This window comes from Apostichopus japonicus, chromosome 5 (genome assembly GCF_037975245.1).
Source record: "Apostichopus japonicus isolate 1M-3 chromosome 5, ASM3797524v1, whole genome shotgun sequence".
Classification (NCBI taxonomy): domain Eukaryota; kingdom Metazoa; phylum Echinodermata; class Holothuroidea; order Aspidochirotida; family Stichopodidae; genus Apostichopus; species Apostichopus japonicus.
In genome coordinates, this window is record NC_092565.1 from 10,679,195 (window position 1) to 10,702,059 (window position 22,865).

The 22,865-nt window shown below is 37.2% G+C and overlaps 1 protein-coding gene and 1 long non-coding RNA gene across 2 annotated transcripts in view; one reads left to right on the plus strand and one right to left on the minus strand.

The window, feature by feature from the left end:
- LOC139967639 (uncharacterized) overlaps window positions 1–22,865 on the plus strand; it is a 50,614-nt gene that overhangs the window by 2,421 nt on the left and 25,328 nt on the right. The gene's annotated exons all lie outside the window — the stretch shown is intronic.
- Window positions 1,188–14,805, minus strand: LOC139967637 (dopamine receptor 2-like). Its single transcript, XM_071971617.1, has 2 exons — window positions 14,173–14,805; window positions 1,188–4,919 (listed from the first exon to the last, which is right to left on the minus strand). The coding sequence occupies exon 2, from the start codon at window positions 4,830–4,832 to the stop codon at window positions 3,615–3,617; it is 1,218 nt and encodes a 405-aa protein (XP_071827718.1). The 5' UTR covers window positions 4,833–4,919; window positions 14,173–14,805; the 3' UTR covers window positions 1,188–3,614.

The following is a 22,865-nucleotide window of genomic DNA, read 5'->3' on the forward strand; positions in this document are numbered from 1 at the left end:
TGTCCTCAAGAAGATATGCGTTAGTCTCATGTGGAGTAACGAGTCTACGTCTTAAGTGACGTGCAGAAATGCTTGAAAATGAAATAGATTTGTGTTGTGTCTTGCGTCTTGCGTCTACATCTTGAAGTTTTGTAACGATGGAAATATATTATTTGTTGGAACTTTGCCTAAGTTTCAAACTCCTCAGTATATATTCGTATACGTATAATTCTTATACGCACGAGCATACAGATTTTCCAAATAGCTCTTAACTATGACGTAAGCACAATAAGCTGATACAAACTGAATCGCTCTAAGAAAAAAAAAACTTTGGTAAAGAGGTGGAATGATATCTCCCATGACCTCCGCCCTCAACAGTTTCACGTGCTGTGGAAATGCCTCTAAAACCATGCACAAATCGCACCCCACCAGAACAAAGATATGATGGGGGTATACATGTATCAATGTTCTCTATATGATAATATGGTCATTGCTTGTATACAGACAACAGAGTGAGCTTCCAACGAATTAGACAATTGCTTATCCAATAACACTGACAATATACTGCTGCACCTATAGAATTATCGACCCAAGGGTCCCATAGCTTCTTTATAAATTCCTTGATTCGCCTTAATCAGTTGGGAAATTTTTGATCCTCAAACCCACCCACCATCATCCCACCCTCGCCTCTGTATACGCCACTGCTTGTAGTTGTACTCAGCCGGAGCTTTGTAAATTTTACTCACAATTATGCTGATTAAAACCACAAGTCTGAGACTTATACCGTACTTTGCACATCAGGGGGAGCTTTGTAATATGTCATGTTCGCAACTTCGTTCAATATACCAATACTAGTATATGCCTGTACTATAGCAAAATCACACAGGGGAATTGTTTAATGAGATCTTATGTATACCCTTTCCAACATGTGTCTGTTAATTTCAGTAGTCTATATTCGACGTGTTGACGTATTTCGGTATATTGAACCCATAGGTTGTTGACTTATAGACTGTGTGTGTATATATATATATGTTTATATATCCTGTTTAATTATTACTGCGGTGGACATTGAAACAAAACCTATTTGTCTATACTGCGTGAAAATATATACTAATGAAGTGAGAAAAACAAGGGAAACATAAACAATCGGCCTATGTCAACATAGTTTATGCAACACGTGTAAAAGAAGACGCAGAAACGATGTAATGAACAGTATTTCATTTATTAACATCACAGGTGCTCGGAAATTAAAATCGATTGCGGCTGATTTCTTCATTAACGAAAATCTGACCGCTCAACCTTCTATTGTAATCTTTCCACAAAATTAGCACTCTGTCCTTGTATTCTCTGCAGCATATCGCTATAGTATTTTTTTGTCGTCAGATCTCCACACTCGGTGAATTGTGACGTTATTTCATTTTCACTGATTGTTAGACTGCAAGGGGGGGGGGGGGGACTTTGTTGTGATACTATTATTGTTTTTAGTGAAACATGTGTTCGGCTCAAAGTGTATTCGCTCATGTATATTACAGAAGCAGTGCTTTATTTCAGAAGCATGGTGAATTAGAGCATACATTAATGAATATGTGGCAGTACTAGTATATGTCTCATTTGATTTGACATGAATACGAAGAGATTAATACCAAAGCAAGAAAGGTACAAAAGAAATGACATCTGTGAACAAGAATATTTGTTTTGGTGGTGGCCAATGTGGCAATCATTAAATTGGTTTCCCACAGCGCACTTAAGTCGTCTGTTTGGCGCGCATGCCGTTTACCATCTAGGGCTATCGGAGCGGCAGGCTGTGTAATTCACTACCGTATATCCCAATCAACCCCTCTCCACGCCCTGTCTCCAATCTGAATCTCTAATAACGTAAAATCTAAAAGATAGCTGCAGCCAATGAGCGTCAGCAAATGGAGGTGTTAAAGCGGGTATATTTATGAATCCAGTCATTTAAGCAGCGACTGCACCTATTATCCTACGGTGCCATTTATGCATACAATTTGACCGATTCTGTTAGCCTTATAGCGGCAAGAGACTTGCTACCCGGATGATGGGATTCCCGGATGATGGGATGGATCATTAATGGTCTTCTCGGATGGATACGATGGGTACATTATTTCCACTACTGCACCCAGTGGTGCAATCACCATTTGTGTAGGGTGCAATCACCATTTGTGTAATGGGTGCTAAGATGTTATGTCGTCCAGGGAGGGGTATAAGGGGTTTCGACCCGTCCCCTATGGGGAGAGAGAGAACTTTGTGTCCTCCTGCCATTGATTTGCCGAGGGACTGAATGATCGATTTGTAACTGACATAAGCGAGCACCATACTTGGGGGTGGATCTAAGCACAGGTTGGCAAAATGCGTTCAATGGGCAACATTTTCTGCGCCCACCAGATTTTCAAAGACCTATTAATTGATTTTAACTCTGGGGAATGATATATCAGCTATGCCACCTCTCAGTATATAATACGATATTCAATATAATACGGTACATATCAAATGTAAATAGAAAAATAAAAAACTTTCGTATAGTGATGAACATAAACGATTTGCTCTCATTATACTCCGCCGCGGCGGTGCATATTCGGATTAGAATGAATAATTCAAGCATGTGTATTTTAGCAGTATAGATTTTAACGTAATAGGGTGAATTAAACTTACTGCCTGAAGGTATATTACCATAAATTCTGTACAATATATACACGACTTTGGTTTAATTTGTCTTTTAACTTTTCTGTATAAAGGAATTTGAATATGACAGAGATTTTAAGAAATTATTTTCGAAAAATGTTTGTTAGTAAAAAGAAATAGTTGATCAATCGACAAACAATTAAAACTTGGTATATATCTGAGGTGTATAGTTGGGAGTCTCATACGGATGGAAGGGGGAAGGGGGGGATGAGGGTTATGTGGAACACTCTGGAGAAAATCTCGCTGGCTATGGCATATTCTCCTAGACATTCCCTTGATAGCAATCCCCGCGTAGTGTTTAGGTATATTTGCCCCCCCCCCCGCCCGAGAAAGGATCTTAGTGAATAACATATTTTTGGAAAATGATTTATACAATGTATTTAATCTTATCATTTCGTGTATTTCAAATATCTATAGGGTTTATTATATATATTTATATATATATATATATATATATATATATATATATATATATATATATATAAATCTCAGGCTAACATTTGTAATTGTGATCAATCATCATATCAATATTGATAAACAATATTGAAAATATTACAGTAATAATTATATTATTATATTGATTTAGAGTAGAAAATATCTCTGACAATAAATAATATTGAACAAAGCAACCGCTCCCCCCCCCCCCCCCACAGGCTCCCTTCCTCAAATCACATATCCATGTAGCTATAACGGCCAAGCATTCAATGCCGTACATATCTTCATTTGAAGCAAATCATGTCACAAATTCGAAATTTGGAATACTGCAACATGTATAGGTCTGACGTTGAGTGTAGAGGGGGTATAAATAGGGTGTGAAAGAGGGTAGCCTAGGGGTAGAGGATGTAGAGGGGTAGACGGGTAGACGGAGTAGACGGTGTTGAGGGGTAGAATGAGTGAATGGGTGCGTACAAGATCCTGAGGTAGAGTGGTACCTTTTAGAAATACACAAACGGTAAAGTATAGCGATGTTTAGGACTCTCCGTCTCAGAGCAGCGACCTTCGCTAGCGTCAAACCATGTCATAGATGTAGATGTCGCACCCCTGTTATGAAACCGGCTCTGTTTCTTTCCACCGAGCGTCAGACATCTGTCTCGACATAAGATAGCTTTAAAGGCATGTTGAAAAGTTCGACTGGTGAACGCGTAAATGATCGGGTTAATCGCGCTGTTTGCATATCCTAGCCACGTGACTGTCGGAAACGTTATGTGTGGAATGGGTATACAATTAGGGCATAGAGGAGCTGTGACGTTAACCACAAAGAAAGGTAACCAACAGCCGATAAACACCCCCATCACAATACCGAGTGTTCTGGCAGCTTTGTGTTCCTTATTCATTCTGGTCGGTCGTAATTTTTTGCCGCTAGTCTTTTTGGAATTCGTGACATCTTGTGATCGTTGAACACCCTGGTGGATTCTCATGGTGATGGCGTTATCACTACGGCCGTTGATTTTCTTCGTGCCCGTCCGTATTGCACGCACCTGTCTGACGGCAGTTCGATAGACTTGTATATACAAGACGATCATAATGACTGATGGTATGTAGAAGGATATGAAAGAGGAAAGTACGAGGTAGAAAGGATCCTGCGGGAATATACATTCGCGGGTATTCCCAGTCGGTTCCTCTACGAGCCTCCACCACCAAATACAAGGGAACGATATGGCCGCAGAACTCGTCCAAGCAACCCCGATCATCCCCAGAGCTATCTTTCTAGAAATTCGACGTTGATAACTCATCGGTTTTGTGATAGCCCAGAAACGATCCACCGCTATGACGCACAAGTTTGTTATGGAAGCCGTGCTGCATAACACGTCGAACGCGTGCCATACGTCACACCAATCACTGCCAAATATCCAATAACCTTCCGTTAAGAGATCGTAGATCGCAAACGGTAGCACGACGGAACCTATGAGGAAATCTGCGCACGCTAAAGATGAAATAAACATATTTGTGACCCTCGATCGTAATCGTCTCTCGTTAACTACTGCAAATATCACCAGAAAATTACCGAATACTGTTCCTAGTGCTAACAGGATCGTGGCAACACCCTGTAGGAACTTAACCCACCAAGGCGTAGGTTGCGTCGACAATTCTAGTAAGAGTGATTCCGTGGTGAAATTGAACAGCAGGATTCTGGGATTTTCAAATGAGTCCATTTTGATTGATATTTCTGTCAATTATATTCATTTGTGTGTATTGGTTCAATCCTCGCTTTCACTATAGTATTATAGATGCTCTGCAAACTGTTGAGAAATACAGAAAAAAGAGATTAAGAAAGTGAGATAAATAACATCGTTGATACTAAAACTTGTGGATACTATAAATTGTGAATATTAAAATGTAGATACTAATATGAGATTAAAATGCTACTCTTTGTCAAACCGAACTACATTTATCGCTAAGTTTATTGGCGATCCCTGTATAACTATTAACTATGTCTTCGCTCGGGATGGGAGTAGGGTGAGGGGAGAGGGGGGGGGGTTGATGAGAAGCCATAATATCTTTCATACCGTGCATATCAGGATCAAAGTACAGTTTCAGTAAATACGACCAAGAAACGACGAGGATTTCAAGAGGAATTTAGCTTTTGTATATATGCGTAAGCTAATCAACAACAACAACAATAACTTGGAATTTACAAACTTTAAAGTTAAACAAAACAGCATAGAAAGATGTAGGCCTTTGTCCTATAGGGCGTATCGGGCGGTAACGGGGGAGTGGAGGTCACCTGCCCCCTTTTAACAAACAGTGTAAGGTCATCCGTCAGTTCAAAGTGGTGACTCACTGATGAGTCTTTACTAACAATTTGTAAGAAAGAAATATAAAGTTCCAGATAAGGGAAGGTGGAATCGACTCCCATTCCACCCAAGCCGCACGTTCGCTCCTCTAACCCACTCACTCTCCACCTCTTTCTCTTTCTCGCTCTCTGTCTCTGCCGACGTCCTTGCACGACGTCCTTTCCATGAACATTCCATGAACAATTAACTAAATTTCGCTGTTTATCTTTCGATAAGAAAACCGATTGTTGCAGCCGACGTGAAAGAACACTGACACTTTCGTTGGCTGCTTCAGAGTCAGCTGGTATTATTTAAAGTGAATAAAAATCATTCTCAATTTCAATCTCGTCCAATGAGTGAAATCGTAGAAGTGACTTTGACATTGATGAAGAAAACTGTACGTAACTCGATCCAAACAAAGTCTACTTTGCAGAGCTGCGTTTTGGAATGTTTGGAATAGCTTCCCCTCCTCTATAGAAACTGAAGCCAACGGTTACCGATGGTTCGAGTGTTTCAGTCGTATATATATATATATATATATATATAAACATTGGATCAGAACTTGGAAAATATTGCACCATTTTCCATCTAAGCACCCTCCATTTTTACCAAAAGTTTCCCATAAGAGAGACCACCTCGCAGCCATTACATCTTAATGAACACCCCATACGCACATCGCATCCTCCATTTCATCTTCCAGTACAAACACGTTGGTTGCGCCCCCTGGTAGGCTTAATACACACAATACTGATAACTTGATAAAGTATCATAGTGACGCGCCACACGCACGTTTTAATCATTTCCTTTGTTAAATTGTTTCTTTTGGGTCTCTTATTTACACGTATTTCTTATGACAAAGGTGGTAAGTAAAGAAAATGTGTTTGCTGTTTACTACTTTTTTTATGATTTTTTTTTTTACGATTTATGACGCTAAGGAAAATGTTGTGTACTCAAATTCCTTTTTTCTATATCTCTCGCTACTTTTGTTGACCCGTATTAAAGATGTGATTAATAATATCGTTTTGACAGTCGCTCTTGTTCCGTTTATCACAAGTGCTTTTAATTAAATGACCTACAATTTACAGTCTAGGTGAAAGGAGATTGAGCTCTTACCGTTGGGAATCAAAAGTTGATTGCGGAAAAAAATTTGAGGTCAAAGAATTCGTTGATACGAAGCTTTGAGATTTGACATTACAACTGATGTATAATATGAGAAAAGAAATCCGGTGATCAGTAGTAAATATATATATATATATATATATATATATCAGTATAGTATACCAAACCTAATTTAAATATGAGAATATAAGTTTTTTTGTTTACCATTACCTGTTTAGGATAATCACCCGGGACTAATGGCGGTAGGCTATTGGTGTGGGGGTAAGGGCAGAAAAACTGCTTTCTGATTGAAGCTCTCAATTTTATCTTCGTTTGAAATTTTGCATGCTGATTTCTCTTACGTAGTAGCCGGTTAAATGATGATGCTAAAAGCTGGTTAGGAATGAGTATCATTAAAACTCGAGATTTTTAATAATAATTTACATCACATATACAATAATATCACACATCGGGAGCAGGTACCTTTTTTTGGCATGAAAAGGTTATTCTCCGGGAAAACACAAACTTCCGCAAAAGTTGGCATCTGATTTTGCAGCTGGTACCATCAACGATTCAAGCTATACCAAACAGTTTCAAACTGACCCGAGAATCAAATTTTGTCATATCGACAGAAACGAGTATTTTCTTGTAAAAGTTGCAAGTATATTTCACTTTAGTAGAGAAGACTGTGACGTCAGTTTCAATTAAACCAACCAAGGTCAAAGAGCGTCCTCTCTGGCAGATTGTCTGAACTATAACTAGAAAATTGTCAAAGTTTGGATTTACGTTTTAATTAAAAATTTACTCAGCGAACCAAGTTTCGGAAGTTCATTCACAGACGTCTTAATTTCTCTTTACATGCGATAATCTATAGAAAGATACAAATCGACATCATCGGAAAACTCAGCAAGCTAAATCACAACTTAACACTTAACTGGCTGCGAAATTGCTACTTTGACACAATGACAGTCAAGATGGCACCTATCTTCTGGTAAACTTTACATAGGGTCCATCGCGAATATGGTGAAAACATGAAGTCTTAATCAGAAGTATAACGGAAAAAATATCGGAACTACGGTAAGGTCATTGGTATTATTCACAAATTTGAGATCGCTATAACTGGATGGAAATATTTTCAAAAGTATTCTCCTATAGAGGCTCCGATCCAGTCCAAATTATTACCATTTTCATTGAGGAGGATTTTTCATAAATACAATTAAAAGGGTCGGTGTGGATAACTATATAAAATTAGCATGTTCAGACAGGCAGTTAAATAGGCTACTTTGAAATGAAACAGCATATACCTTGGGAGTATAAAATACAACCAAAGACTGAAATTTGGTTGTTTATTTCAAATTTATCACTTGTTTAGTTGGAATTTGTTTTTAAGGGTTTTTTTTTTTTTTTGGGGGGGGGGGTTGAACTGTGGGCGGGTAGGAGTGTCGGTACCGCTGCAACTGCACGACGAGAAAAAAAATCTGCTGTGAAGCGCGTGACAAATAAAGTGTGTTCCTGATAGGGATTCCCACTCAAATATTTTGCGACAAACAATGTGGCCATTGGAGCCATTCGCGTCTTACTTCCGTAGATATCAGATGTGTGAACCAAAAAAATGAAAAAGACACGGAATTACTACATCAAATTGCAGCTTTCATAGCACTTACTGCAAATTCAGCAATTTAGTACAGTGAGTTTATGGCTTTGTAATAACACGTTGGGGCATAACATCAACTCTTTTAAGTATTCCCCTTCATATGCGAAAGTAAATTGTAACAACAAAGATAACCACCAGAAGGAAATCAAAGTTTCAAGATTTGCCAGCCTATAACAGCTGACAGGTATTTGTGCCTGATCGTCCAACCTCTTAAGAGTGAAGCCATTAACTTTCTTAAAGGCTCTTAAGGAAATAATAGTATCGAGCCACCATTGAGTGTAAAAGTATGGTTTCCTGCATGCAGCCCATATATTGTATACAGATCCCACGTTCTTGAGCGGATTAATAAGACATCGTTACCTTTAAGCACGATCTGCGTGAGTTTTCCGTGTGAAGTCGACTTAGAGCTTAGTAACAAAACAACAAAAACAGCATACAACTGGGTCTTTATGTTGTGTTAGAATAATCCATCGTAAACTGTAGTTCTGAATTAAGATCGAATCGAATAGATCGAACTCCAGTATATAAATTCCAGCAAGCTATTTCATTAGGTTGGCTCACTTATCCCTTGCGGGTTGCTTTTAATGAACAGCAAACAAAATAAGCAATTGGTTTACTTTATTCGATAATGTCATCAAATTAACCCCGTTTTTTAAACTACATTTTACGGCCCCAGTATAGTACAAGTGTTTTCAATCAAATCGGAAATTCCAAAATGTTAGGGTGTTTGTTGAACGAAACAAACAACGGAAATAAGTAGTAGAAATTTACAGCGATTCGAATGTAAGCTGCTTGAATTATGATTGTGTACACTCGTAAGTGATAGATTGGGAAGGAAGATGAAATGGGGGTATTTACCCAAAAGTGATCACGGGGGAGGGGGGGGGGGGGGTCGCATGTCTTTAAACCTTCACCGCTATTGTATAGCCCGGATAGGCTGAAAGGGCGAGTGGAGCGTATCAACACACTTACGTTGTTTTACATTAAATCAACACTGAAAATCATGAAATAAATGTTACTTTACAAAAAAAAAACAACAACAACAACAAACAAACCTCTTATACACCGAGACTGTAACATAATGATAACGAGATAAGTGTTACCCTACGCTGCAAGCATGTATCTTACTGGCAGGCAGTGTTCTCATTGCGATTTTAGCAGCAATGTTATAGTGTATTTCAGCTAACAACTTTTGTGTCGTTTCTGAATTACATACTGTATATAATACATAATAATGATATACTATTCAAGACATCTGTTATTCCTCTTTTATATACACTTTTTACACAACTATTACAATGTTACCAGCCAAAAGAGTATATTATTAGTATTATAGTATATTATTATATAATTTTTTATAAACTGGCTATATATATATATATATATATATATATATATATATATATATATATATATATATATATATATATATATTTATATATATATATATATATATATAGATATATATATTGTTAAAGATTACAAGCAAAACAAATACAAAATATTTTCACCTCAATTGCCATGGTTACACCATTTACTCTGCTGTTGCCAAATGCATTCACAAAATATCTCAAATTTTGGAAAATTCATTTCTTCTCCACACAAAAGTAGTGTGTTGAGTTAGTTTCAACATATGAGGATGCAGACAATTTCCAGTCATTTTGTCATATGGATATCAACTTTAAACTACCGGAATATTCCTTTAACTTAGTGTAGCGAGTGGATACATTCGATTCGCCATTTTGTATCTTTCTTAAGACTCCGGTAGTTTATTGATTTTTGCTTCATCAACTGCTAAGTATCTTGATTCTCAATGTTCGAACAGAGTGATTGACACCAGTCTCTGAACACTTACGCAAACGTCGCCTTTATAAGGAAATTCACCCGCTACAATTTAAAGGGGATTGATTTTCACTCGAAATGTTGTCACCTGCATTTACAAAGTCTCAAAGCTGTCGCATTGATCGACAGGTTAAAGCCTACACTCGTTCTATTTATTACCAGTTTACGATGTAGTAGAACTACAACATCAGTCGCTCTTATAGGCCTATACACACACACACACACACATCTATAATATATATATATATATATATATATATATATATATATATATATATATATAGATATATATACATATATCTATATATCTATATATATATATCTATATCTATATATATATATCTATATATAATGTAGATATGTATATATATATATATAATGTATATATTATATATAATGTATATAATATATAATGTATACATTATATAATAATATATATAATAATATATCTAAAATAACAAACAGTAATAAGACAGAGGAAAAAAATCCCATTTACATTGGCCTATATACATACATATATCTTCATTACATCAATATCTGAAACACGATTTTATACAATGATTTCAAGGTAGGTAACGGCGAAGGGCAGCGCCGGGGTTTGGGTGGGGTGTCATCTATGCCGCACAGTTTATGCCAAATCGCATGCAGTTCTAATCTATTCAATAAACACCTCAGTGGTGAGAATTGTCGACATCAATAATATTCTATAACTTTATATAATCTAGCCCTACATTTTGGGTTAAATCTTAATTATTTCTGTGTTAAATTTGTTACAATCTTGTGGTTACTGAAACAGGTCTCTCTTTTTAGAGAAACAAACATTTTTTTAAACGATTTAAATAAAAGTGTTGATAGTAAGAATTCTCCACGCCCCCCCCCCCCTCTATGAATGAAATCCTTACGAGAATATTTGGAGTTCTACATTGGTGCTTTAAGAGTCTAATAAATATATCTAAAATGCGGTTCTATCTTAATAAATCTGAGTTAAGCACTATTGTTCAATCCATGGTTATTTCGCATATTGATTATTGTAAATCACTTTATTTTGGTATCAACCAACATTTACATGATCAACTCCAATCTGTTTAAAATTTTGCTACAAGAATGATATATGGTAGAAGTAGATATGATCATGTGACTGATCTATTCCATGATCTTCATTGGCTTAAAATCAAGGAGAGGGTGTCCTTTAAAATAATATTGATTGTGTTTAAGTCTGTTAGAGGACTGGGTCCTAAATATATCCATGACCTGTTGGTAATCTCTGACCGTAGCAGAAATACGTTATTGATAGAGCCTCGAGTTAAATCCTCGTATGGGTATCGCTCGTTTGCGAAGGCTGGACCTAAATTGTGGAATAAGCTTCTTGTCAGCCTTAAATTAGTCCAAATTGCTGCTACTTTTAAGAAGCAATTAAAACACTACTTATTTGTCAATGGTTCTGATTTCAGCCAGAATCTCGACCAGGTTTAACTTTTGTATCATTACTTTGAGATTTATTTAGTTGTTTTCCAGCACAGCAGTGCACATAGTTTTCTGTAGTTGTTGTGCTCATTTATAAGCCTTATAAGCCTTATTATAATTAGTCTGTAATCAATCTAAGCCCCGCCCCTTTACAAAACTCGTGATACCGCCCGGCCCCTGTCTATTAGTTAGACTGAGGGGGCATCATAACATGTTTGAACAGTACACTGTTACAGAGCTTGATGACACAAAATGACAACCAACATTGTCTTCGATAACTGGTATACTGCCATTACTTCTTTAATATATAATTTTAGTATAATAACAGCTAATCATTCACTTTTTCGTAGAATCGAACCACTTTGTCTTCGTTCATGTATGTCATAAATATGAAGAAGAACATGAATCTTAAATTAGATTAATCGTTTCATTAAAAGATGCTTAGCAGTCTATGTATATACCACTCTGTGCACAATGTAAACAATGAGCCAATCATTTCACTATACGCACACGTAATACTAGAAACAAAAAGATAACGCCCCTACCCCCCCCCCCCCTTCCCAGAGAGCATAACCTTTTATTTAGCAGATAGTATAATATTAATATTTACATTAAAGATCATGTCAGCAACGAGCTTTCCTTCATATGAATTAGTGGAACCAGAGTCCATATGTGCCGTATGTTATAATAACTCCAATGAATTCTGCATGGTGAGTCTTTTTTTGTGTGGTTATATGGAGATAAATTGAAATGATTAAACTTCCATTATTATTTCCCCCAATTTACAATAATGAAGATGTATAATATAAATTAACAATTTATCAATTGTACGGTAATTCAGTTTATTGTAAATTGTCCATGAGCTATATCCAGAAACTCGTTCCAGACTAATGTTGCTGATAGTCTACTTAGTGAAAAGGAAAACTATAGATGATAATATAGAAACCTCACGGACAAAATTAAAGGTCTTCACCAGAATTACAGACTGGCCATGAACCTATAAAAGGAAGTTGTCCATATCAAACTGAAGTTACTGGTATTCATATTTTTTTTTTAAATGCGTTACACGCACGTTACAATATATGTTACACCGTCGCGCCGGAAGTACAAATAAATTCGCTATTATTGTAATTTTATTATAATTGCAAATAAGTATAGGCCTGTTCAGATGACACGTGGTGATACGATAATCTATAAATAATAATAATAATACGGGTTACCTTTTTGTACAGTAACGTATAAAGTCTATGCATTTTGTTCACTTTCTTGATACAATTTCGTAAACCATATTATTTTCAAGTTCCAAGTGGCAGTCCCTTCTTCTTAGCAATTCTTAGTGATATATACAAACTTCATTTGTATAGTCCTATAGGACATTTCAATGGTCCCGATAACATGATGAATCATTTAACCGGGGATTAATCCTTTATAACGTACCGCGGTACCACGGTACCGGTATAGTGAGACTGTAATGAAACTGAATACAAAAGAAAGTTATCCAAATTTTCACACGAAAAGTTACTGGTATTATAGATTACAGGCACGTTACACGGAGGTTATATAGTCGCACCGGAAGTACAATTAATTCACCATCATTGTAAATTTATACAGTCACAAGCCTTTATAACGTACCGGTAAAGTGACGCCATGGAGTGGGACGAGTGGATAAAAGGAAAATCCACTCCCTCCCTGTTACTTAATACATGATCAATTAAAGCAGTAGTCGTTGGCAAAGCCATTCCTCCGTTGCAGAGCACAGGTAACGAGGTTAACAGCGGTGAAGCGATGTTATTACCGGTATTATGGGGAGGGTCGGGGCGGGGGCGCTACATTCCATTGTCAGTCGAAGGGGGGGGGGGTGGTTATGGTTCAATTGGGAATTTTTAGTTTACATTCAGCCGAGTAACAATTAGACCACTGCAACGAGTGCACACTCCTCCCCATCCATGGTGTTCAGCACACAGCACAGCCTTGAGCCTATAGAGCAAATTATAGACTTAATTTGTAATGTGAATATGCCTGTGAGTGTGCAAAACTTCATCCCTGGCGTTCAGCACACAGCACAGCCTTGCGCCTAGAGCAAATTATATACTGAATTTGTAATGTGAATATGCCTGTGAGTATGCAAAAATTCAAACCAAAAGGATGGTGTCCATCTCGTTGTTTTTAAGTTGGTCGATAGGAATACACTAATCGGATACATGCTTTCATCTCGACCTATAAACCAATAGCAAAGAACGGGACACCTTTGTTTTGGTTTGAATTTTTTCATTCGCTCAATCATTTCGAAAAGTGCCAAATTTTTGATGAAGAAGTACAAGATTGTATATGATTAATTACTGTACAATAGTATCAGGAACGATTTTAGAGTGAGGGGGATCGGTTAATTTGTGTTTATAATGGAATGCATAATGGGGATTTAAAACAAAGCAGACACCAAAACGGTCTCTCTAGAACGTAACATTTTAACAAATTGTATCCATAACCTTTATCACGGGCTATCACTGTTTAATAGAGATCCAATTCTCTCATATAGGTTGAAGGACAAACGTGCAAGTTTAAACGTACATAAAACTTGATTTGACTTTATGCTATCAAATAAAAAACATATATATATATATATATATATTTATATATTGACTCTGAGCGTTTAGAACTTACCTATGGACTGGAGTTCTCTGTTGATATATAAATCCTGTGTCGTTTGAGCTTTTGTCAGAACCGGACCCTGATTTTTATGCTTTACGGACTGCGAGAGTGTTCTGCCTCTTGTACGTGATGGCTAGTAACTATATTTATCCAGTACGGCATGGCTATCGCATGACGAAGTTTATTGTTTAGCGATGGAGATTTATTTACAAAATCATCGTATACTTCGGATGAACTTTCCGCACCATTCGTCTTGATATCCTTACATTGTGCTGGTGGAGTTGCGGATACGTAAACTGCTCCAGATAAGATACGGAGAGGTTGAAATAGAAAACCGTTGATCCGTGAAGCCGTGAGGAATCGCCGTCTGCTTTTCTTGTCACAAATAGAGAAAAGAGTTGACTTCTAAATCAACTTAATCCACTTCTATGTACCATCGTAATATTTTGGTTTTTTTAAACAGACAAGCTGCAGTGTTGATTCCTAGTAGACGAATCTGACAAGTGATGCCATTTGTCTATATACCTCTATCTGCTAAATTAAATATGGTAAGAAATATTAAAGGTGCAGTGTGTATAGGCGAATACACTTCCTATTATAATAATTTTAATGCAGATGATGTACAGAATGTTTAAGGTATGTATGTATCTAACGGTGACCTATAGGAACGTTATTTTGTGTCATAATATGTGGGCTGGTATATATTGAAGTTTTACATAAGTTGGAATCTAACCTCTGTATTGTGTGAGCGCGTGCACGCTGTTGCAGTATTATTTTCTAAGTAATCACATTTTCTTTGTAATTAGGCCAACAAAAACACCAGTGTGACTTCTCCGAGCAAGTGAAAATTCCACAGCAAAAAATCGAGATGGATATATATATATATATTTCTTTTCGATGTAATTCCTCCTCTGTTTAGTCTATATAAGCAATCCAAAACGTTATAGTACTAATAACAAACTAATGTAAGTTTGTTGATAGGTATTCCGTTCTGTATACGCCTACCCTGATCTTTATCGGCGAGAGAAACTGTTGACGTTGCTATAGTGTGTAATGTCCCCTAATTAAATCTTAGATTAACCCATACATACTGATTAAACTGTGTCAAATATGTGACGGTGCGGTCAGTCTGTTAAAGTTATATATTGAGTTTGAAAAGGGAACTTGAACGATGAGGTCAGTATTGTGTGAGCATGTGACAGGAGTACTATTAATCTGTATATTAACTTTAGATGGGAGTAAAAGGAGGAGCTCTGTATTTTTTATAGCACATGACATAAAGCTGTACCATAAATTTGAGTTAACTAGAACGCGGATGAACTCAGTATATTGTGTTAGCATGTGACATCAGTACTATTAATCTGTATATTAAGTTTCGATGGGAGTAGAAGGATGAGCTCTGTATTTTGTTATAGCACATGACATAAAGCTGTACCATAAATTTGAGTTGACTAGAACGCGGATGAACTCAGTATATTGTGTTAGCATGTGACATCAGTACTATTAATCTGTATATTAAGTTTCGATGGGAGTAGAAGGAGAAACTTTGTATAATGTTAGAGCACATGACAGTATAGTATTATAAAGCTGTACCATCAATTTGAGTTGACTAGAACGCGGATGAACTCAGTATATTTAATTGGTTTGTGACAGTATAGGTACTATAAAGCTGTAGATTGAATTTCAGGGAGAACAGAATAATGAACTCATTATGGCGTTACATCTTGCAGTAGTTGTGTATATTAAGTTTCGAGCAGAACTAGAAATAGAAAGCTGAACTTAGTATTGTGTTCGCGTGTGACAGTCAAGGGCGTAGGAACCGGAGGGCTGGGGAGCGCCAGCCCCCTCAGTGCAAAATATGGTGGGGCGGAAGTATTATTCCCCCCCCCCCCCCCGCTTCGCAAGTCAGAAAACCCCTTTTTCATTTCTCAATAAATGATAACAACATTCGTCATTTTACTCAGAACATTTTGGCAGAAAAAAATCTCATTTGGAGCACCAAATTGCATCTAAGGCCAGGTGAAAATGCAAAAATTATTTACAAATAGAGGGGGTGTTGAAGTGTGCTATATTGCACCAAATTGCATCTGAGGCCACCTGGAAATGCAAAAAATTTCCAAAAGGTTTCTTATGGAGACAAGAACGACGAACTCAGTATATTATGTCCAAATGTGACAGAAGTCTGAAGCCTGTATATTGCCACGTTTTAATGAAACTAACGATGGACTCGTTAACATGTGTTGCTGTATATTGATTTTCAAGGAGACTAGACCAATGAACTCAGTATGCATGTTGTGTTTTAATATGTGAGAGTATTAGTAACATAAAATAGTATATTGCGTTTGAAGGCGACAATACGAATGGATCAGTATATAGTGTGATAGCATGTGACAGTAACTGAGTTATATTGTAGGTTCAAGGTGACTAAGAGCGATGAACTCGGAATTGTGTTTATATGTCACCGTATACTGTATATTATACTGTAGCCTGACGGTATATGAGTTCAGTGAAGACACGATGGACTCCGTGTCTTGTTAATGTGTGAACATGGTATAATCTCAAGCGGTATGGTGAGTTGACAGAGGCTTAGAAGGTAGGAATCAGTATTGTGTTAATAAGTAACAGCAATGATAAAACGCTGTACATTGTCTTTGAAATTGATGGTGTGTTTACGTGTGTTAGTAGTACTACCACTGTGTATAAGTTAAGTTTGAAGTGGTCTAGAACCCTGGCGTTTAAAGTGATAGTTACGACCTTCTTAAGGATCGTCGAAAAAATAAGTGACGCCAAAAACTACGGAAGACCAAAAAAGAGCCGATATTTGTGGGTAAAAACATGGGAAAATCTTAAACATAATATAATTCGAAGTTGCAAAATATAACACCAATTTGCAACTAAGCACCCTTTATCATATATAAATTTCTCAAAGGGGAAGGGGGATAACTCCCAACCGTAGTCCCCTTCCCAGGCCACAGCATCCGCTACTGGGGGGGGGGGGGGGTCGTCAACATGATGAAGGTGAAAATCGGTACATCAAGCAATACAGTTTGACTACCAGACGTCTTCAATAATTATTTTAGCGATATATGTTATGTTAGTAGTAGGAACTTGAACTTGAATAACAGTGAGGATGATGACGATGACGACGACGACAACAATGGTGTAGTTGACTATATATGGTGATCACGAATGACGACGCAGATGACGATGATGACGATGGTGATGACGACGACAATGATAAGAAGACTATGGTGATCACGAATGACGACGCGATGACGATGATGACGATGGTGATGACGACGACAATGATAAGAAGACTATGGTGATCACGAATGACGACGCAGATGACGATGATGACAATGGTGATGACGACGGCAATGATAAGAAGACTATGGTGATCACGAACGACGACGCCGATGACGATGACGATGACGAAGACAATGATGAAAATGGCAATGACGATGACGATGTGTCTTTCGATGGCAATGACTATATCGATGATGACAGTGGCGATTGCAATGACTTTATTGACGAAGACAGTGATGATGACCCTCGAGGCAGTTTCGTCACCTTGTAGATGCCCCCCCCCCCCACCCTCCTTAGTACATCAGACGTCAGGGAAATCAATAGAGGTTCTGCATTATTTTGTACTCTTGACGGTCCGATAGATGAACAAATCTCCTTGCTTCAATTCGAGAATGCCGCGTCGTTTCGTCAAACCCCTCTCTCTCTCTCTCTGTCGTATCACGATTATGCAATAATTCCAAAGATATTCAATGTTTCTTGAGATCGATATGCAGCTTTAAAAGATAAAAAAAAAAAACCATGACGCAAGTTTCGATTAGGAGTAGCCTATCACTGTAAAGAGAAATTTAATAGATTTTGCCCGGATATAATATTAGAATGGAGTCAGTGAGGAAGTGAATCAAGTGGTGAAAACTCATGCCGATATAAATATGGTTTCTTCGGGGGGTGTTATAAAATCTCCTTGGTAGCCTATGTGTGAACCAATTAACAGATTCCGCTGACTATCACAAGTCGTCTACAATCACAAATTCCATCAGTCACAACAGATGATGGAGGATATATAGGTGATTCTTCCTGCACTTGCTCTGTTTTATAATTAGAAGGATCATATTGAACGCGCTTTGTGACAATAATTAAGTTATTTGTCATTGTCAATCCTATAGAGGTTTGGAAATGAGAACGAATTTAACTTATTTATTCTTTTGAAGTAACGACAACTTGAGTCAATAGTGATAAAATTAGGTAATAGAATCACCGAACCCAAACACTTTTAAATTTCTATATTTTTTGACACTTTTAGAGCAAACTAGATGTTGGTTGGGTTTTATTAACAAACATTGCACATGTACGGGTAAACCACATGCTCACTTCCAAACATATGTACAAACGCATGGTTCAAATAGTGCGATATGCTGATAGTATTGCTGGTGATGGGTCTAGAATTTTCGTCTAGAAATTGAACCATTAAAAAATAGCGAGGCTATTGTAGTCCTGTAGGTTAAAATCGGTGATTGTTTCGCTTAAGAAAAAAGAAAGAAAAAAAAAGAAAGAAAAGAAAACGAAAGAGACATTTTCGGCGTCTGTAACCTAACCAAACAAACATGTTTATAGCATTACAGGAAATGTGAATGCAGGACTGAACACTGACAAGGGGAGTTTTTATAAATATATCTGAAGAAGCAAATCACTTTTTGGGCAGACCGGCATTCCAACCGGCAGTGACCACATGAGTATATGTCCTGCGCCCTCCAAACCGAGTTAATCAGTCCTCGGTCGGTAGTCATCCATCTATAGCCATTATTTGCCCGGGGAAGGGGATAAGTGGTGGGGGGGTAGGTAGAATTAGAAACCATTAAGAACTTACATTTTTAACGTTGTTTCAGAATCACATACCCTTACGGCTTTGTTTTAGTTACCTTTTACCGTGGAGCTATTCCGTAATAGCAACATGACTACGTGATAACATGAAGAAATTCACGAGTTGTGAAATTGAAATTAGAGGGCGCTAGTTTTCTATACCGGCACTAGATCGATATGATTGCTAATTTTGGAATACCATCATTTCCATTCTCCGACATTTTAGATTTGATGCTAGAAAAGAGACATTTCCCAAACGATGAAATGGAACAAAAATTGTCGATTTTTTTTATTGCATCGTTGCCGATGGCAAATTCGAGATGCAACGGTTATAGGGTGAGGATTTTATTGTGAATTCAGTACACTTTTCTCATTGATGGCGCTAGTCCCACTTCAACAGGTAATTGTAAGTGAAATACTTCGTGACAATATGACTACGGTGGATATTATTCCATTATATGATATGTTAATTTACAATTACGAGGCTATAGTTGGGAAGCAGAATACGAAAAAAAAGTTTTAGTGACGTATGGACGGATACATCAGCGTTGCTTGCAATTATTATGATTATTTTTTTTAGAAATAGAGAAACAGACATTTTCTGATTTGTTGGTGCTGGTCCTCTCTTTTATAAAGGAGGGTGTGGCCCTGGGGTCACTGAAGCCGACTCCAGTGTAGGGGGCTCTGGGAGTCCATCCCCTTAGTTAAATAGGTTAGACGTCAAATTTTGCGTTCTGTGGGTATATATATATATATAAATATATATATATATATATTATATAAATATATATATATATATATATATATATATATATAAATATATATATATATATATATATATATATTATATATATATATATATATATATATATATATATATATATATATATATATATATATATATATATATATATATATATATTGCGTTCCATAGATATCGAGTTAACAAGGTTTTTAGAACTTGATCTCTGGTGACCTTCCACATTTACGAAAAATAAAAGAGCAGAAGGATTCTTGTACTTACTGATGCGGATGCACACGCCATGTACAAAGTTCATCCAAGCTTTGCTTTACTCACCACACCCCACCCCGGCTCACCCCCCCCCCCCCCTTGGTAATGAATGGATATAGCAAGGATGAAGTTAAACCACTAGGTACAGTTTGAGTATTAGATTTTACAAGGTTTTTAACACATTAATACTTTGTTGTGTCAAATTAATCATATTTTATTTGCATACATGGCCCTATTAGACTTGGGTAAGGAATCAGGTCTTCGCCTTAATATAAAAAAAATAATTGTCCCGAAATTGTTTGGGCCAAGAATTTTCTTGGAAACTGCATGTCCTCGAACTTAAAGGGGGTGGAAAGGGGTTGGGAAGCGTGCTAACACTGTTCTTCTATCACGACAAATCTCATCGAAATATACGTCAATGGGCAAATCTTTCACCCATCCATCCATTCACTATTCATTCACTATTCATGCACTATTCATTCGGCATTCTGAATATATGCTACACCTTGTTTGGTACACATCTATCTAGGTGAATTAGTAAAAGAAGTCTACCTATGAATAGAAGGTTGGGAATGAGAAAACGATGGACTTTGAAAACAATTGAGACCCAGGTTTTGTAAAATTTATGTCGACAAAGTATCGATTAGGTTCCAAACTAAGCATGCATGAAGAAGTATTTTCTTTTGCTTTGTTTCCTTTTAGTTTAGGGGGACCCTGGGGAAAAAAACACCTTAAGTTGTTTTGTGAATCCTTTCTCTAAGAGATATTCTCTTATTCCACGCCGTGTAAATATGAAAAAGCATGATATGAGATTATATTTTTGTTTCTTTATATAAGTATTTGTTTGATGACGTCAGCTCCTTGTTCCATGCGTATCATTGTTTCTATATATAGGTATTTCTGCTTTTATACATTACCGTAACTTCAGATGGCAAAACTATGCATAGGTTTAGCTCAATTTATGCCCCTGACAAATATTAATTAATATGCCTGTAAAGAATATTTTGAAACCTCAAATATTTGTTGTTTCCTAAATCTGATATGTATGGTGTGTGGAACGCGTGGTCTGTGTGGTATCACGTAGCAGTCTGCAAAAGCGTCGCCAGGCAACTAAAAACATAAATATCTAAGAGACTATAGGCCCGAAAATTCTTGAACATTGCAAAATATAGCACCAGGTTGCATGTAAGGACACTTAAGTAATCAAAAACACCTCCTCCTCAGTAAAACCCCTCCCTGCAGGACGGCATTCACAAATCAACATTGTGCCCCCTAATTAAGTGCTGCCCCCCCCCCGTGCCCCCCAAGATTGCAATGTCGGCGAAGCCATTGTTCCATGTGCGTGCGTTTTTGTTCTTTGTTGTTGTTTTCTATCCATTTGAAAGTGTAGTGATCGACAAATTAATATTCCTGGAATTTTTATATAGTTTAACAACTTCTCCATAAACACTCCTCAGTCGGTACAATTTTTCTTCTAGACCGCATTTTGATGTTCCGCTTCAGTACTGCTTACAGTATGAACTGCATGAATATCAAGGTTAGGAACTGTTTGTACTGTCAATTCCAGTGCTTTAACGCATGATATGAGACTGACAGCAGAGAGTATAGTGCTATAGCCTTAGGAAGTTGTCCCCAAGAATTGGCTGTAACCACTTTTATCTGTGTTTCATAAGCAAATTGCTGTCTGAGTGGCCCACGGTGGAATAGTAAAACAGACTGACCATAATAAACTAAACAAAGCGAATGATGATTGGATTTCATTGGGTCCAGTGGGGTGCGCAAGTGTGTGGGGGGGGGGGGGGCTGGGAGACTGGGGCCATGATCCCCTACCACCCATCGAAAAAGAAAAGAAAACAGAATTTAAAAATGCATGGAGGTTTCTGTATTCCCTCCTGAACGCTAACAATGAATGATAATCCAATTTTATCGGTGATAATCCAGGTTTCTCTACCGATACTCCAATGTTTACGATTGAAAAACCTGGAAAACCTGGATTATTCAGCGGTTATCTATGTATTTCAGTAGATATTACCGGTTTAGCAGTCCAATAAACCCACGGGATTTCAGTTTTACGGAAATACCTTGAATAGCCGATGTACTATTGGGTATTCGGCTTGCCACAAGAGTGTAAACGTTATTAAGCAGGCACCTGCTGTGCTTGCTGTAAGAAAGAAATATATTTTTTAAAAAACACTTAGAGAAGCTTTTTCAAATTTTATATAACAACCTTAATCATAAACTTATAAACTTGCTATATTCCATTAGCAAAAGGAAATAATCGATCAACCGCGAAGGCAATTAACTATATAGTTGGGCTTCAAAAGGGTTAGGTAAAATATTTCAGTACAAAAAGTGGTTACCAATTGTTGTAAGCTGTATGGAATTGGTATGAATGGGAGACAACTAAAGTAGGCAATTAACTATATATAGTTGGGCTTCAAAAGGGTAATTTAAAATATTTCAATACACAAATGGTTACCAATTGTTGTAAGCTATATGGAATTGGTATGAATGCATGGACAACTAAAGTAGGAATTTTACCATAACAAATTAACAAGGCTATTATCACAGAGACCTGTGTAAGCAGTTTTCAAAGTAAATTTTGTCAAAATGTCGACAAAGATAAACTGTTTAATCTCTATTAATTAGACGAAAAGAGGAGAGGAGAAGGTAGGGAGAATGGATATCTTATCCCAGACCCCTCTACATGGGAGTCGACTTCAACGACCCCAGGGCAACACACCCTCCTATATGAAATCCTTCATTAGCGTCCGGTCCTTTTGTATAGGTTCAGCCCGTATATACCTGA